This window comes from Leptonychotes weddellii, chromosome 2, assembly GCF_054177405.1.
Source record: "Leptonychotes weddellii isolate Sample4059 chromosome 2, ASM5417740v2, whole genome shotgun sequence".
Lineage (NCBI taxonomy): Eukaryota > Metazoa > Chordata > Mammalia > Carnivora > Phocidae > Leptonychotes > Leptonychotes weddellii.
Window position 1 is genome coordinate 46,939,798 of NC_138370.1, and position 17,212 is coordinate 46,957,009.

Here is a 17,212-nt window from a genome sequence, read left to right on the forward strand (position 1 = left end):
AATTTGTTATGTAGCAATAGAAAAGGAATATAGTCAGTTCAGATTTTTTTTTTTCTTTTTGGACTTCAGTTTTGTCGTTTACATTTTATTGAAAATCATCCATTTCACTCACAATCTTAACCTTATTTGGCTAGAATTGAGCTGAATAATCTAGAATTATTTAAATTTTTTCTAAATTTGTGCATTTTCCCATTATTGTTTCATAGTTTGTGTATTATTTTCTTTCTTTTTTAGTGGCCAGTTTTTTTTAAAATGACATTTTTCTAATTAATCTGTCTCTTAATTATTTTTGGCGGTAAAGAACTAGCTTTTACATTATCGGTTTTTGGTTTTCTAAATCATTACTTTCTCTTTTTATGTTTATTAATCTTTCATCTTTATTTCCTTAGGTTTATTTCCTTTTTCATTTGTAAACCGGATTTGGATGTTTAAATTTGCTTATTTTTATTCTTTCTTTTTATGTTGATACAAGAACTGAAGAATCTAATTTTTCTTCTGATCACTGCTGTAGCCGTATCTCCTAGATTTTGATTTACAGTATTTTAATTTGAACATTTTTTCCTAATATGAGCACTAAGATGAGCTCCTACACCTTCCATATATTTCAGTCCATTACTTTTTACCTTTGTTGATTTTAATTTCATTTTGTTTCTTTTTCTCAATGTTATCCTTCATGTCCCTCTGTTTTCAGCCTACCCCTTCTCCTTTTTTTTTGTTTTTAAGATTTTTATTTATTTATTTATTTGAGAGAGAGAGAGAAAGCACAAGAGGGGGTAGGGTCACAGGGAGAAGCAGACTCTCCTCTGAGCAGGAAGCCCGATGTGGGACTCGATCTCAGGACTCCGGGATCATGACCTGAGCCAAAGGATGCTTAACTGACTGAGCCACCCAGGCGCCCCCCTCTTCTCCTCTGTGTTGCTTTCAGTATGACCTTCATTTTGGTAACGGTTTTCTTTTTCATTTTATCCTGACTGCTGCTACTTTTTTTCCCCATCTCTTTCTTTTGCCTTTTGATGTTTTGCCTAATCTCATAAAGTTCAGCATTTAATATTGTTTTGCAGAATCAATGACTTCATTAACATTTTCAAAAATTTTATAACAGTGTATAGCAACATTATTTTGGTGACCTTTTTTCATTTTTCCTGGTCCTTTTTTTTTTTCTTATAGTATTTTTATGTGCTGTTTTCTTTTTTTTTTTTTTTGCGCGAGAGAGAATTAGAGAGAGCACGAGAGGGAGGAGGGTCAGAGGGAGAAGCAGACTCCCTGCTGAGCAGGGAGCCCGATGTGGGACTCGATCCGGGGACTCCAGGATCATGACCTGAGCCGAAGGCAGTTGCTTAACCAACTGAGCCACCCAGGCGCCCTGTGCTGTTTTCTTTAAAAATTATTATTACTCATCTTAGAATAGGAAGAATTCTTACCAATTAGGGTAGGTATTCACTTCATGACACAAAATTTGTGTGTGAGTGAATTAGTTTAGCCTGTATTTGTCCACATCCAGCAGAAACTGGCCACTGCAAGGCTGTTCACCATATCAGGGATCTTTCCTCCATTCTGCCTCAATAACAGCCTGCTTCCTGCAAATATGGCTTGTCTATCTAATACCTCTTTTAGAATTGTCCCCAACCTCCCATTTGCTGCTTCTCTTCTGTGCCAAACTCAATCAAGGGAAGCCCTGGCCACCAGCAACCACACCTGTTGCCACTGTTTCAGTCATGTGTTGTAGGTTTCCCCTGTGAGGATGTGCCAATTACTTTGGGGAATTGAGATCTGCTGGCTTCAAGTGAGATTTGTAGCTGTGGTCATTCCATCTTCCCATTCTCCTGTTTTATCATCATTTAAAACACTTTTACTGCATATGATAACCTTCTTCACACATTGTGGTTGGGGGTAAGATATCTGATAATTTGTCAAGGATAAAGTTAATATTTTGTTGGGGCTCCTGGGTGGCTTAGTGGTTAAGCGTCTGCCTTCGGCTCAGGTCATGATCCCAGCGTCCTGGAACCGAGCCCTGCATCCGGCTCCCTGCTTGGCCGGGAGTCTGCTTCTCCCTCTCCCACTCCCCCTGCTTGTATTCCCTCTCTTGCTGTGTCTCTCTCTGTCAAATAAATAAATAAATAAAATCTTAAAAAAAAGTATTTTGTTTCTGTTTCTTGTTCTCCTTTTTTGAGTGATCTCAAAGAGAAGATCTTTATTTTAAAGCTGTAAATCTACTGTAATTGTAGAACATTCAATTGTTGAAGTATAAGTTTACTTAAAACTTGTTTTGGTGGCTATGTACCACATAGGGAAACTTTAAATTTAGCTAATTTTATGGGGCTATTAATTTTGATTGTTTCAACACTAATAAATAAAATTCACATTTGTTTGAGAAGCTCTGTAATGAGGTTAAGCTCTAGAATATATAGATTACTGAGCTATAACAATTCCAAATTAATGGCTGTTATCTTGTTTGAGTAAAGTACTGAATGTTTTATACTCAGTAATTAGTCCCTATTGTGTATATTCAATTCTTATTGAATAACCACTGCATTTTGAACATAGTAAAAAATTAAATTTTATATTAAATCATAACAAGAGTTTTCAGTCTCCTATTTAATAAAAATCAGATAGGAAGAGACTGCATTTCCTTTTTCAAGTGGTTCCAGAGAGTGACGGTAGCCATTTTTTTTTTTAACCAAAGGCATAAAGTCTTCTATTTTTCTAGCTAAGAGAAATTAGGCTAATGGTTTTGAGAGCAAACCTGAATTCTAATCCTTGCTTTGATATTAACTAGGCAATGGCCTGTTTTTGCAATTATGAAATAGAAGTTATATTTTTACCTTGCATTAGTGTTGAGTAGCATAAGAAATTAAATTCAATGACCTTTAAGTGCTAACTCATTACTTTTTCTTGTTAAGGGACCAAGTAATAGTTACTATCACCACAGGAAAAATAGAATGCCCAGAACTTTGGAACACAGGTAGCTCCATGTAAAGATTTTACAAGTCACAAAGGGATTAAAAAACCCCCACAAAACCCCCAGGATGCTGTCTATTAAAACCTCAGACATATTGTAGTTACTTTAAAATGTATATATTTAGTTGTGTGTGGCAGGATTATAACTTGAAGTACTTGTCTTGTTACGCTGAATATGTTTTCTATTTTCTCTTTTTACTCCAGGAGCATTTTCTTCCCTAGCCACACCAAAGTAGAAACAAAGATTCAAAGAAACCCCAGAGGCTTATTTTAGGACTGATTTGTTTTGTTTTTTGCCACTTTACAGAGACTACACAAGACTGGGTTTGGGAAAGGAAAGGAAGTGACAAGGAAAAAACAGGAGAGGGCACTGGTCTGTAGGAGCAGGGTGCAGAGGGCAAGAACTCATCACTGTAAGACACTGGCCATTCAGCATCCTCGGGCAACCATCCTTAGGTCGGGGCACTGGGGCACCCGGTGGGGGTCAAGACTGGAAAGAAGAGCCTCACCCCAGAACTGAACTGAATAAGTCAGAAAGTTACCTCTGTGCAGAGGTAGCAACACACCTGCCTCTGCTGCATGAGTTTTTCTCTTATTAGATTGACAGTTTCTGACAGCACGGATGGAATCTCTGTTCAATCAATTCAATGTATTAACCATCCCTTTGTGCCTTCTGCACATGTACTGAATGGCGTTCATACTATGGCGAACCTGTACTGAATATAGGTTACTTTGAATACACCTGGAATCTATTGCTCCTAGTAGTGAAGTTACATGCTTACCTTGAAGGCAATGTCTTTGTTTTTATGTGATTATGCTAGCTTAAAAAAAATTGTAATTATGTAATTTAATTAAATACCACTTAAACTGATGAAATACGGTTATGAGAACAGAAAGAATTGTTGTTCATGCCAAAATGAATTTGAGGAGTTTGGAAGGATTGAGTCGTTATTTAAAATATTTGTTGTCAAATTAGGTATGGACGGAGTAACACTAAAAGATTGGGCAAAATCATGAAAAAATTAAAAGGATTCTGTTAGCATATTAAGATAGTTTCCAAGTGTCTTTAAGTTCTCATTCCACTGATAGGAAACCAAACTGGAACTCACAGCAAATGCAGTATGGATTTGGTTCTTGACCTCTACTTTTACTCCAATCTATGGATCCAGCAGAAGGAAAAGCTTTCACCTCTCTTGCATTAGAAGGGTGGCAAATAAATGCACATTTGTAGGTACTACTTTAGAGGGAATTTTTAATGTAGGTTTTTGTGCTTCCCTGCTTTAATTGATGTTTATTTTTATTTATTTATTTATTTTTTAAAAGATTTTATTTATTTATTTGAGAGAGAGAATGAGATAGAGAGAGAGCGCATGAGACGGGGGAGGGTCAGAGGGAGAAGCAGACCCCCTGCTGAGCAGGGAGCCCGATGCGGGACTCGATCCCGGGACTCCAGGATCGTGACCTGAGCCGAAGGCAGTCGCTTAACCAACTGAGCCACCCAGGCGCCCTGATGTTTATTTTTAATGGGTGAAATACTCATCTCAGTTATACTTGATCCAAGGACTTCTACTGGGCTTCCTTTTGGGTTTTTTCTGCAGAGTCTAGCTTGCATGGTACATAGACTCACAGTGAAGGTTGCTGATTAATATTTGTAGAGAGAATAAACAAATTTCTCAGGAACAAAGTCTGACTGGTTAGTTAAAATCTCTGCAATAAATAGGAATAGACATGGAAGTATGAGTTTCTATCTCTGGAAAGAGCAGAAAAACACTAAGTTGGTTTGCTGTGTAAATTCAGACAAGTGAAGCAGATAATTGATGCAAAGTCTCATGGTTAATGTTTCAGTACATTCATTTGATTTGTGTGGTAATTAGGAGGAACTGAATTTTTAGGAGAGGAGAATAAAGCAACTCGGGGAATAAAAGAATGTGGATATAGGTTGAAAGAGGAGAAAGAATATAGCCAGGGAGGCTAGCGAACAGGCTATTGCATATGTCCTGAATTATTACTGTGATATGGAAATAAAATATATTACAAACAATACTAAAGATGAGTAATTGCGGTGAATTGAATCTTCTCACATTTATCCTTGCATCTCAAGAGCTTAGCCAAGAGTTGGCACATTGTAATTAATAAATAAATGTCTGTTGAATGAATTAATGACTGAAAAGGGCTGAAGGGTTGTGAGATGCAAAATATCCTCAAATGTCTGAATCTTAAACTCAACATTTGAGAAGGTTGACAGCACATAACAAAGGTGATTGTGTAGTGGGTTACCCCCTTAGAGTGGTTTTGAATCAGGCTTACGTGCTCCCAGGTTTGTTAGATTCATTCTAGGACATAAGGTAGCCATAGTCATCTCACCTGGAGCCTGGCATGTGTCTGCACAGCTAAGGCTAGTGGTCAAGCCCCTTTCCTGACTACAGATGGCCAAGAAATGCTGGATCAATGTGGGACCATGTTGATAAGCCCTAAGGGTGGGAAAGGGCAGCCCAGACCAAAGTTAATGCTCTTCTACCTGGGTCTAAGCTATATCTCGTGCCAGAGAGTGTGATGGGATGGAGTCCCTGGGCTTCCTCCTAAATTTCTTGTGGGTGCCTAATTAGTGTGTATTGCTCATTTTTATTTTCTGAGAAGAGTTTTCTGTAATTGAAGGACAGATCTTTTGAAAATGCTAACATTTGGACTTTTATTTTTGGGGAATGCGTGTAAAAAGGTGCTTGGAAAAATCAGATTCATAAAGGTTTAATATTATTTCAATAAGTTAAATGATAGACAATATTTAAAGGTGTGGGTTATCTCTTTTATGCCACACCATGCAGTCTGTTTTGGGTTCCTTTTTGTTTCCAGGTGCAATTCCAAATTGAGTACCTGGAACAAGGCCTGGAATAAATTAGATGCTCAATAAAAGCTTGTTGAATGACTGACTGAATGCTGCTTTCTCCTCCCTAGCAGCTGGCTAACCTAGCAACATTTGAAAGACAGCTGGATAATTCTGGGCCATTCAGGAGTTCAGATTCATACTGAAAGAGGCTGAAGACTGGGCACACAGATCATTTCTCTAGAGAGCTCTTTTCCTCAACTGCCTCCTGAAAATTACACTTTTGTTGGCTTTTATGTTATGGCACAAAATCTGCTCATTTAATCAGATGTTAGAAAAAGGAAAGAGATTTACAGAGAAAGAAAATTGAGGAGCACTCTTAACCAAAAAATGTTTGACCAAAAACTAAGCCCTTAATGTAAAGCAGAATTTTCTAGAAATAGTTTATTTAGCGATGGAACCTTGTCATAAACTGTGGTAAAATGATTCTTTGATTAAAGAGTAAACAGCAAGGAATGATGCCTGATAATGACCATAGATAGAACTCTTTTGAATCAGAGTTTAAGTTTCAACACTTAAAACAATTTCTATTACGGTGTTAAATAGACTTGTAAGCTCTTAGTTATCCATACATATTTCCTGACTCTCAAGTGCTGGCCAGTGTATATTTTACAGTGCTTTGCCCTGCAAAATTAATCATAATTTATGGAATATGTCCTGGGATGCAGATGTTTGATTTTTCTTTTATTTTTAATACTATTTCACAGAACTAGGTGTGTACAACTCTCTTGATTCCTTTCACAAGAATTAATGAGAAAATTCTTCTTGCTTCAATGCAAATTCTACCAAAGCCTGTGTAAGTTTGTCCCCTTCATGTTACAAATACTAATAGGGAGGGACAGGAACCCCAAGGTCAGCACACAATAGCAAGAAGAATGAAGGGATATGTCTGAACCAGGTCCCTGTAAGAAATAGCTGTTGCCAAAGAATCTGTCATTCCAACCAAACAACCTGGGGCAATTTAGTCCTGAACTTCCAGCTCTGTTGCCATGGTTTCTAGACAAGGACGACAGGACTGTATTCCAATTATGTCCTTCAGAATGACAGATAACTGAAAAATAGGAAATGGAGTAATAAAATCTCAGGTCACCCAGAAGAGGTGTGGTAGCTACAAGTGACACAGAAATGAGAGATGCAGGTCTATGTTTGTTTAAGAAATGCTTTTGTGATTTAGAATGCAAATGTGTATTGGGCAAGTCCTCCAGACTTTCCATAGCAATTTTATCCATCATCCAGCTCGTTAGTCAAAGCCAGGTATCTCCTGCTTAGTAGAAATGTTCTTAATAACATTTTAAACTTAAAGAATCTGTGAATTAACAGTATTTAAGGAAAAGAAATCTTTTTTTTTTTAAATGGAGGCCCATACCATTTCTTTTTTTTCTTTTCTTTCTTTTTTTTTTTTTTTAAAGATTTTATTTATTTGACACAGAGAGACACAGCAAGAGAGGGAACACAAGCAGGGGGAGTGGGAGAGGGAGAAGCAGGCCTCCCGCTGAGCAGGGAGCCCGATGCGGGGCTCGATCCCAGGACCCTGGGACCATGACCCGAGCCGAAGGCAGACGCTTAACGACTGAGCCACCCAGGCGCCCAGGAAAAGAAATCTTGAACAGCGGAAAGTAAAAAGTATTTCTTGAATTCTGAAGATATTGCAGATATAGCAATGCCATTTTTTTCCCTTAATGCTGGGGTCAAATGTAATACTCTCTTTTTCCAGTTGACGGTGTTACAGCAAACTTTGCACCTAGCTTTGAGCCATGTCTGATAATCAGTGTTATTTTGCCAGGGTCAGCAGTAAATTTGCTGTCATGCTATTGGCTGTAAGGAAGATACTTGCCTTTTCAATGAGAGGAAACTTTATGTAGAGATCAAAGGGTTCACAATGAACTCTAGAATGGTACTGGCACTATTGGTTCTGTATTCTCTGCAGTTAAGCAGAAATGGAGCATTTTAATCCCAAAGCAGCACGAGGTAATTTACGTAATCTTTAAAGTTCAAAACAATTTTTAATGTAAAATCTTTAAAACGTTAAGTCTCAGTTTATTCACTCAGTTTATTCAAATGGAATAACACCTACCTCTTAGAGTCATGTCTTTAAATTAGATAATGTATATAAAGCATTTAGCTCAGCATCTGGCACATACCGGTAAGTAAATGTCGTTTTGTCATCATTACTACTATTAAACGACCTTCTGTCATATACATTGTGGTAAGTGTGAAGCTATTACTATCACAGAGAAACAAACAAAATTGGTAAATTTAAGGATTTTAAATCAAATATCCACAAAAAGATTTTAAAGAAGTACTTTAGATATGAGATTAGATGTGTTTGAATGATGAAAAAGAGCATGAATTTACTAAATGGTATTTCAGGGACTACCGCCAGCAGAGTGAGATGGAAACTTCTAGATGGCCTGAAGCCTGCAATCATGCCTCCTGAGTTTTTCCTTAAAGATATTTATTTTTGACACTGTGAGGACAACATAACATTTTTGTCAACACATTGAATATAGCTGTTACAGTTTTATGAAGATCAGCTTTATCATTTTCTTTCGATGCATAAATTCAAAGAGTTTAGCTGGATTCTTAAGTTTGATTGTTATTGTATTCAGGATGCTTTTTTTTTTTTCCTCAGCAAGAATTGGTTTGATTTTATATTGGAAGTAATTAGGAAAAAATGATTTATTTAGAAAGAGATTTCTGTATGATAAATCTTACAACATCAATCTATCTTCTGTGTAAATAATGACAACGATAAAGAAAAAAAAAGAATGAATTTCTTCTCCTTTATGACACTGCTTTTTCAAAAAAAAAAAAACATCTTGGAGGTTTGGAGTACAAACTTTCACACAGTTTATTTTGCTTTGCTTGTTTGGTCCTCACATGTTGTGGTGAATTCCTTCCATTCATAAACCCTGAAATTTGAATTCCATCGTATGTATGTATAATTTTGTTGAGTATTTCTGATCAAAGCAAGTAGAGACCTGGGCCATTTCCGATGAAAAGACATAAAAAATTCACATATTATGGAATTATATGAAAAATAGCCTTAATTTGTTATTCATATTTTAAGTTACTCTTCTGTTACTGAAATTTTGGAATAATGGTTATAATCAAAATATGAACCATTATTTCGAAAATAAATACAAAGGGCAAAAACTCCAGTAACCCAATTTCTTTTGTCTTAATTCTTTTCTCTGTATGGTCTAAGTGCCACGGAAGGAAAGCTTTGTTGGTGGGGCAGCAGCCCTGTTGGCTGCCAAGTTTTCTGCCTGCAAATGGGATTTTGAATGATTTCTCTTACGCATTTCTTTTATGGCCTGGTTACATCTTGCTGAAACATCAGAAGGAAGCAGCTTCTCTCATCCAAAAGCTGACTTAGAAAGGTGACATATCTATTTTTGTTGTCATTTTACAACACAGGTTGTGAGACGGAATGATGACAACCTACGGGACTCACCAAAATTATGTAGACAGTGTGTGAAGAGGGTCTTGGTAACTTACCTTAAAAGAGATTTCGTATTGTTCTCCTCCCCAGATTTCTAAACCTGGGTCATAGCCACCCAACTCCCAAAACCATTTTCGATCCACAGCGAAGAGACCTCCAGCCATAACAGGGGACCTGTGAAATGGACAAAATAATCTTTAAAGGACTATGAACATCTGCTTGGAAAAAAAATAAAAGCAAACTTCAAGATAGGCTTCAGTGGTCAACTGTAAGATGCTTTTCAGCACTGGTTTTCTGTAAGTGGATATAGGGTTCTCATTGGGTCTCTAGCTGCTCTTGGAATCCTCATGAGCTTTTAACTTTGCACTTCAGTTTCTAATGCAATTAATGCCATGTAAAGCCACATTTGCTCCATCTATTAATCATTAGCGAGAAAGACATGACTGTTCGGGACTGATATATTGAGAGATATCACTCAATTTTATGACTTCTCCTTCAGTGAGTGGAATCTTGTACTATCAGACAGATGAAAGTATAGTAAACAATTTTACAGACAATATCTTTAATTTCATCTCTCAGTATGGATTCACCAAGAATTTCCCACTGACACAGGTCATGTCCATTTTATAGATTATGACATGATCAGTAGAATGAAATAACCAACCAGAATTGGTTATTTAATTAAGATGCCAAATGTGGAATTTAAGCTAGGCCTTTTCACTGTAATTACATTATTCTTTTTAGGCTTTCTCTGACTTTCTAAGAAATATTCCTTTTGGTCAAATAATAATTTTCAAGTATTCCATTCCTGTTAGGACACATTGTAGTTTGGTTGCTATATAATGAGATAATGAGATAATCACTGGGCCCTGTCCTAAAATTTTTATAGTTTAAAGGTAGCTCTAGTTTTTTTGAGTGCTCAATATGTGTTGGGCTCTTGGCTAAAAGTTTTACTCAATTCTTTTGATTCATCCACACTACAACCCTGTGAATATCATTCCTATGTAATGTTTGAAGAAACAGGCAGAGAGAGGTAAGGACCAGGGGGCTGGAGCTAGAGGTGGTCCTGGGGCTGAACCAGGTCCTCTGATTTCGAAGTCTTTGAGCTCTTTACCGTGACATTTTTTCTGTTTTAGAGTTTGGGGGCGAAGAGAGACAAATACGTAAATGTGGATATAAAACAATTAAAGAATGCCCTTATGCAGACAAAGCAAATCTATAAAAAACTCACATTTCCAACATAGTTTTTGTGATCGTTTTGAAAAATTTTTGAAGCAAAGAATATTTATAAATAAAAGTACAAGGCATTAAGTGTTGAAGATACACATTTTCAAATATCTATAAACGTATTAGACATGCCAATTTACAGACCAACTGAAGACTTGCTCTTGGTAAAGAGCATAAACCTCAAAAAACTATGAGGCACTTGAACCACATAAACCTGAATTTCTTTGTGTGTTATGTATTTCAAAGACTTTGTATGTTAAAATGGTATTTGGCCTAATTACTTCAGTTGAAGAATATTTTTTAACGTGTAGACTCTGTGTAGATGGAAAGATTGCAAGGCAGAAAAGGGGATTATTATTCCACCTAGGAAAGCGAGCAGAATTAAAAAAAAATAACCTGAAGAATCTCATGCATTTTTTTATATTGTTTGAAATAAAAATCCTAGAATCAGATGTAGCCTACTTTATCCCCCTCTCCAGCAGCCTAATCTTTTTCCATTTTCCACGCACTGGATTTCGGAGCAGAATTACAACTGTAGCTGGAACAAATTAGGACTGTAACATGTATTGGGTGCAGCTCCCCCATGAACACACGACCACAGTGTAACCTCTGTTTTCTAAGACCTTGGGCAGAAGGGATCAGAACTTCTCGATCCTGTTCAAACTGAACCACAAATGGAAGTCATACAAATGTATTCTCATTTGATCGTGGAAAATCTGAGACCAAAGTGCATCAGAATTTACGCTGTGCAGACTAAATCTCAAAACTAGAATTATCATAGATCTAGAATTATCGATAGTAGCAAGAGAAAGATCTATACTGATTTTTTTGTTTGCATGTATGTATTGTATGTAATTTGTTGGAAACACAGTATCCTGTTTTCTTAATGAGTTTATGAAAAAAACTGTGTAGTGTATTCTAGGTTAGTTTTAGATATAATAAGATGAATTCAAATGGATCCTTTTTGTCTTTGTTGATGTTTTTACCAGGCTCCAAATAAATTAATGTTTCCTATCTTGATTAATGTGAATGACTGGTAAGAAACCAACTTTTCATTTATGTATGCATTTACTCATATTTGCCTATTAATCTTTTAAACAGATTAATTGAGGTACAGTTGACATACAATGGATTGCATATATTTTAAGTATACAATTTTTTTTTTTTTTTTAAAGATTTTATTTATTTATTTGAGAGAGAGAGAATGAAAGACAGAGAGCATGAGAGGGAGGAGGGGCAGAGGGAGAAGCAGGCTCCTCGCCGAGCAGGGAGCCCGATGCGGGACTTGATCCCAGGACTCCAGGATCATGGCCTGAGCCGAAGGCAGTCGCCTAACCAACTGAGCCACCCAAGCGCCCCTTAAGTATACAATTTGATGAGTCTTGACGTAAGTATGTGTACCCCAGTGCAGGTATCACCACATTCAAGACTAGGAACATATTTGCCATCCCCCTAAATTTTCTTGTAATCCCTCTCTTCTGACCTCATTCCCATTGTCTAGGCAACCACTAATCTGCTGTCTGTTACTGTATATTAATTAGCTTGAGTTTCTAGAATTTTATATAAGCATAACCATATAATTTGTTTTCTTTTTCCGGGCCTGGCTTCTTTTATTCAGTATAATTACTTTTAGCTTCATCTATGTTTTGCATGTATTAATAGTTCACCCTTTTTTATTGCTGAGTAGTATTCCATTTGAATGAATATATCACAGTTTGATTATCCACTCACTTATTGATGGGCATTTGGATTGTGTCCAGTTTTGAGCTGTTACAAACAAAGCTGCTATGAATTTTGTTTCCTAATCTTTGTGTGGACATATGCTTTCATTTCTCTCTCGAGAAAATGCCTAGGAGTGGAATGACTAGATCATATGGCGAGTATATGCTTAACTTTCGAAGAAATGGTCAAACTCTTTTTCAAAGCGGTTGTGCCCTTTTATATTCCTAATAGCAGTGTTTTATTTCCAGCTGTTACCCTTTCTCATTAATACTTGATACAGGCAGGCTTTTGAAATTTAGTCATTATGATAGGGATATAATGGTATCTCAGAGTGGTTTTATTTTGCATTTCCATGATGATTAATGACGCTGAGCATATTTGTGTCACTTCTCTCATTTTTCTTGTCAGTCTGGCTAGAGGTTTACCGATTTTACTGATCTGCTTAAAGAACTAGTTTTTGGTTTCATTGATTTTTCTCTGTTCTTTTCACTTATAGTTCATTGATTTCTCTTTAGATTTTATTGTTTTAATCTTCTACTTACCTTGTGTTTAATTAGCTCTTCTTTTTCTCAATACTTAAGGTAGAAGCTAAGATCATTGATTTGAGAGTTTTCTTTTTTCTATATAGGTATTTAGTACTATAAATCTTCCCTAAGCAGAATCCCACAAAAAATGATATGCAGTGTTCTCATTTTCATTATGTTCGAAATACTTCCTAGTTTCTCTTTTCTTTTCTTTCTTTGATCCATTAGGTATATAGACATGTGCAATCTAGTTTCCAAATATTTAGGGCTTTTAAAATTTATTTTTATTTTTATTTATTTTTTAAAGCTTTTTTTTTTTTAAAGATTTTATTTGTTTATTTGACAGAGAGAGAGCACAAGGAAGGGGAGTAGCAGAGAGAGAGGGAGAAGCAGGCTCTCTGCTGAGCAGGGAGCCAGATGTGGGGCTCAATCCCAGGATCCTCGGATCATGACCTAAGCCAAGGCAGATGCTTAGCCAACTGAGCCACCCAGGTGCCCCTATTTAGGGATTTTTTTAGAGATTTTTTTTGTTATTGATCTTAATTTAATTCCATTGTGCTCAGATAATATATTTCCTATGACTTGAATCTTTTCAAATTTATAATGAGTTTTTAATGGCTCAGAATATGGCCTATCTTGGTAAATGTTCCATCTACATTTGATAAAAAAGCATATTCTGTTACTGTTGAGTGGACTGGTCTATAAATATTTATTAGGTAAAGTTGGTTGATAGTGCTATTCAAGTCTTCTATATTCTTATTAATTTTCTGTTTCCTTATTCTATTAATTAGAGAGAGGGATTTGTAATTTATGACTCTAATTCTGAATTTGTTTATTTCTTTGTGCTATTCCATCAGTTTTTGCTTCATGTATTTTGTAGCTCTGTTAATAAGTGCCTAAATGTCTAGGATGTTATGTGCTCTTGATGAATTAACCTTACTCTTGTTACAAAGTGACTTTTATCATCTCTGGTAATAATCTTTGCTTTACCACTTCAGCTTTCTTTGGATTTGTACTATTTAAACATTAATATTTATAACTTTTATAACTTTTTACTTTATTTTAAAAACTATTTGTGTCTTTAAAGTGGTTTTCATGTTGACAGCATATACTTGCATCTTGCTGTTTTACAATCTCTGCCTTTTAATGGGGTTATTTAGATAACTTACTTTTAATATGATTATTCATGTGGTTAAGCCTTAATCTATGATCTTCTTTGTTTTTTATTTGTCCCATTTATTATTTTTTTAAAGATTTTATTTATTTATTTGAGAGAGGGTGAGTGAGAGAGAGAGAGAGCACCAGGGGGTGAGTGGCAAAGGGAGAGTAAGAAGCAGACTCCCCAGTGAGCAGGGAGCTGGATGTGGGGTTCAATCCCAGGACTCTGGGATCATGACCTCAGCCGAAGACAGAAGCTTAACCTACTAAGCCACCCAGGTGCCCCTCTATTGTCCCATTTATTATTTCTTTTTCCATCTTTTGATTCATTGAATATTTTTGATGATTCCATTTAGTGTCCTTTTTGACTTAACAAAGACTCCTTGTTTTTTCTTATTTAAGTGGTTGCTTTAGGGTTTATATCACGTATGTTTATTTTTGATCACATTTACCTTCCAGTATATTTTACCACTGCACATATATTATAAAAGCCTTTTGATAGAATGCTTTCATTTCTCTTCCCCCAACCTTTGTACTTTGTTGGCATACATTTTATGGTTCCATGTGTTATAAATCCCCATTATATTATTAATATTTTTGTTTAAGTAGTCAACTATCCTTTAAAAAGATTTAAAAATAAAATTTCATATATATGAAATTATATTATGAACACATTTTTGTTTCCTTAATTCTTTTGTGTAGACCCAGATTTCTATCATTACATTTCTACCCTGCTTAAAGGACTTCCTTTAACATTTCTGGTAGTGGGAGTTTGATCTTTTGCATTTATCTACATTTTTAAAGATGTAGTCATCTTGTCATCTACATTTTTAAAGACACTTTTGTTGGCTATAGAATACTAGGTTAATAGCTTTTTTCTTTCAATCCTCTAAAGATGTTGCTTACTTTCTTTCTCATTTGCATTGTTTTCCATAAAAAATGTGTTATTTTTATCTTTGCTTTTCTGTACATACTGAGTTTTCTCCCCCACTCTGGCTTCTTAAGATCTTCTCTATGTCATTGGATTTGAGCTATTATATAAGACATGACATATGTTATATAGTTTTCTTGGTATACTTGTGTTTGGGATTACTTGAGTTCCTGGGATCGTATATATAGTTTTCATGAAATTTGGACGATTCTTGGGCATTATTTCTTTCAGGATTCTTTTTTTAAATGAAGGATTTTATTTATTTATTTGACACAGAGAGAGAGAGAGTATACAAGCAGGGGGAGGGGGGCGCAGCAGAGGGAGAGATAGAGAAGCAGACTCCCCACTGAGCAGAGAGCCTGATGTGGGGCTCAATCCCAGGACCCTGGGACCATGATCTGAGGTGAAGGCAGATGCTTAACCCACTGAGCCACCTAGGCACCCTTCTTCCAGTATTCTTTTTGTCCCTACCTTTTGTTCATATCTTCCAAAGACTCCAATTATATACTTTGTTCATTTCCATAACTTCTCTTTTTGCATTTCATTTTGGATGCTATATCTTCCAGTTTACAAATCTTTTTTTTTTTTTTTTTTGGTAATGTCTAATCTGCTGATAACCCCATCTAAAGCATTTTTAATTTTACACCTTTTTTTACCTTTACAATTTTTATTTTGCTCTTTTTATATCTTAAATGTCTCTGCTTAACTCTCTTCCTTTTTAAAAAAGATTTTATTTATTTATATGACAGAGAGAGAGAGCATAAGCAGGGGGAGCAGCAGAGGGAGAGAGAGAAGCAGGCTCTCTGCTGAGCAGGGAGACCAATGCAGGGTTTGATCCCAGGACCCTGGAATCATGACCTGAGCCGAAGGCAGATGCTTAACCAACTGAGTCACCCAGGCGCCCCTCTGCTTAACCTTCTGAACATGTAGGACACTGTTATAATGTCTTAAAGTCTTATCTGTTGATTCTTAGGTCTTAGTTTCCATTGACTGAATTATCTACTAATTATGGGCCATATACAGGTACTTCTTTGTATGCCTGGTAATTTTTTCATCAGGTTCTAGAACTTTTACATTTTGGGGTGCTGGACATTTTGGTATTCTTTTAAACATCTTGTTCTGGGATGCAGTTACATTACTTGGAAATAGTTTGACCCTCTTGGGATTTGTTCTTACAATTTATTAGGCAGGATTGGACTAGTGCTTAATCTAGGGCAAATTATTCGCTTCTCCTAATCTAGACCTTCTGTGTGCTCTACTGAATGTCCTACAAATCACCAAGTTTGTCAGTCTGGCTGGTGGGAACATACACTATTCCAAGACTTCTGTTTGTTCTGGGCACTATTATTTCTAATTCTTTTGAATGTTTGTTTGTTTGGGTTGTTCCTTCACACACATGCTCCTACCATTACTCTGCTGAATACTCAAGGGGTACAGATTTGTAGCTCTCTTCTCGTGGTGTTCTGCCCTTGATATTCTAGCTGCCCCATTCTCCCCAAATTCTCAGCTCCATATCAACCCATGCTGAGCCCCACCTGGCCCACCTGGGTTCCCCTTCCTCATACCACAACCTAGAAACTCTTGAGTCAAGAAACTGGGGCAATTGTAGGTCTCATGTTATCGTTTCCCATCTCTCAGGGATCATTGTCCTTCACTGCTGGACATTGAGTGTCTTGAAAATTACTATTTCATATATTTTATGTGTTTTCATGTGGGTGGGTAAATCTAGCCCATATTACTTCATCTTGTCCAACTGTGGAAGTCTGAAGATTTATCCATTAATTTTTATTTTAGAACATTAAAAAATATTTATTGAATTATTTTGAATAGATAATACATTCACATGTTGATAAACATTCTTGTTCCTACATCTATCCACTGCTACTCTATTTTTCTCATCACAAACAACCACTATTACTTCTTGGATGTCCTTTCAGAGGTATTTTATGCTTATATAGGGAGATATAGCTATATCTGTTTTTTTCTTCCTTTTCTATACAAATGATTGTATACTATATACAGTGTCCTTTACTTAGTTTAAAAAAAATGCTTAATTATTAAAAACTAGCTAATATTTTTAATGATCATGCCATCCTTGTTCTATTTTTTTTAACATTTGCCCGTCATTACATTGTGCATCTATATGTATATATATATTTGGTGAACATTTAGGTTATTTTCAAAATTTTGCTCTTTCAAAATTTCTACAATGAATAACTGTACATACATCATTGTCACATGTGTGTGAATATATCTTAGGATAAATTTCTGGAATTATATATCCTGGTTTGCTATACAGAGTAAAAGTGTACAGATTTATTTACTTTTTCACTTCTGGAAGTTAAAAGTTCACAATTAAGTTGTGT

The 17,212-nt window shown here is 36.0% G+C and overlaps 1 protein-coding gene across 2 annotated transcripts in view; it reads right to left on the reverse strand.

Moving 5' to 3' along the window:
• Positions 1-17,212, reverse strand: part of GALNTL6 (polypeptide N-acetylgalactosaminyltransferase like 6) — a 956,008-nt gene that overhangs the window by 76,112 nt on the left and 862,684 nt on the right. For both annotated transcript variants that reach the window (XM_081810998.1, XM_081810995.1), the window contains one exon: positions 9,341-9,458. In XM_081810998.1, the coding sequence (XP_081667124.1) occupies positions 9,341-9,458 (118 nt within the window). The remainder of the gene's footprint in view (positions 1-9,340; positions 9,459-17,212) is intronic.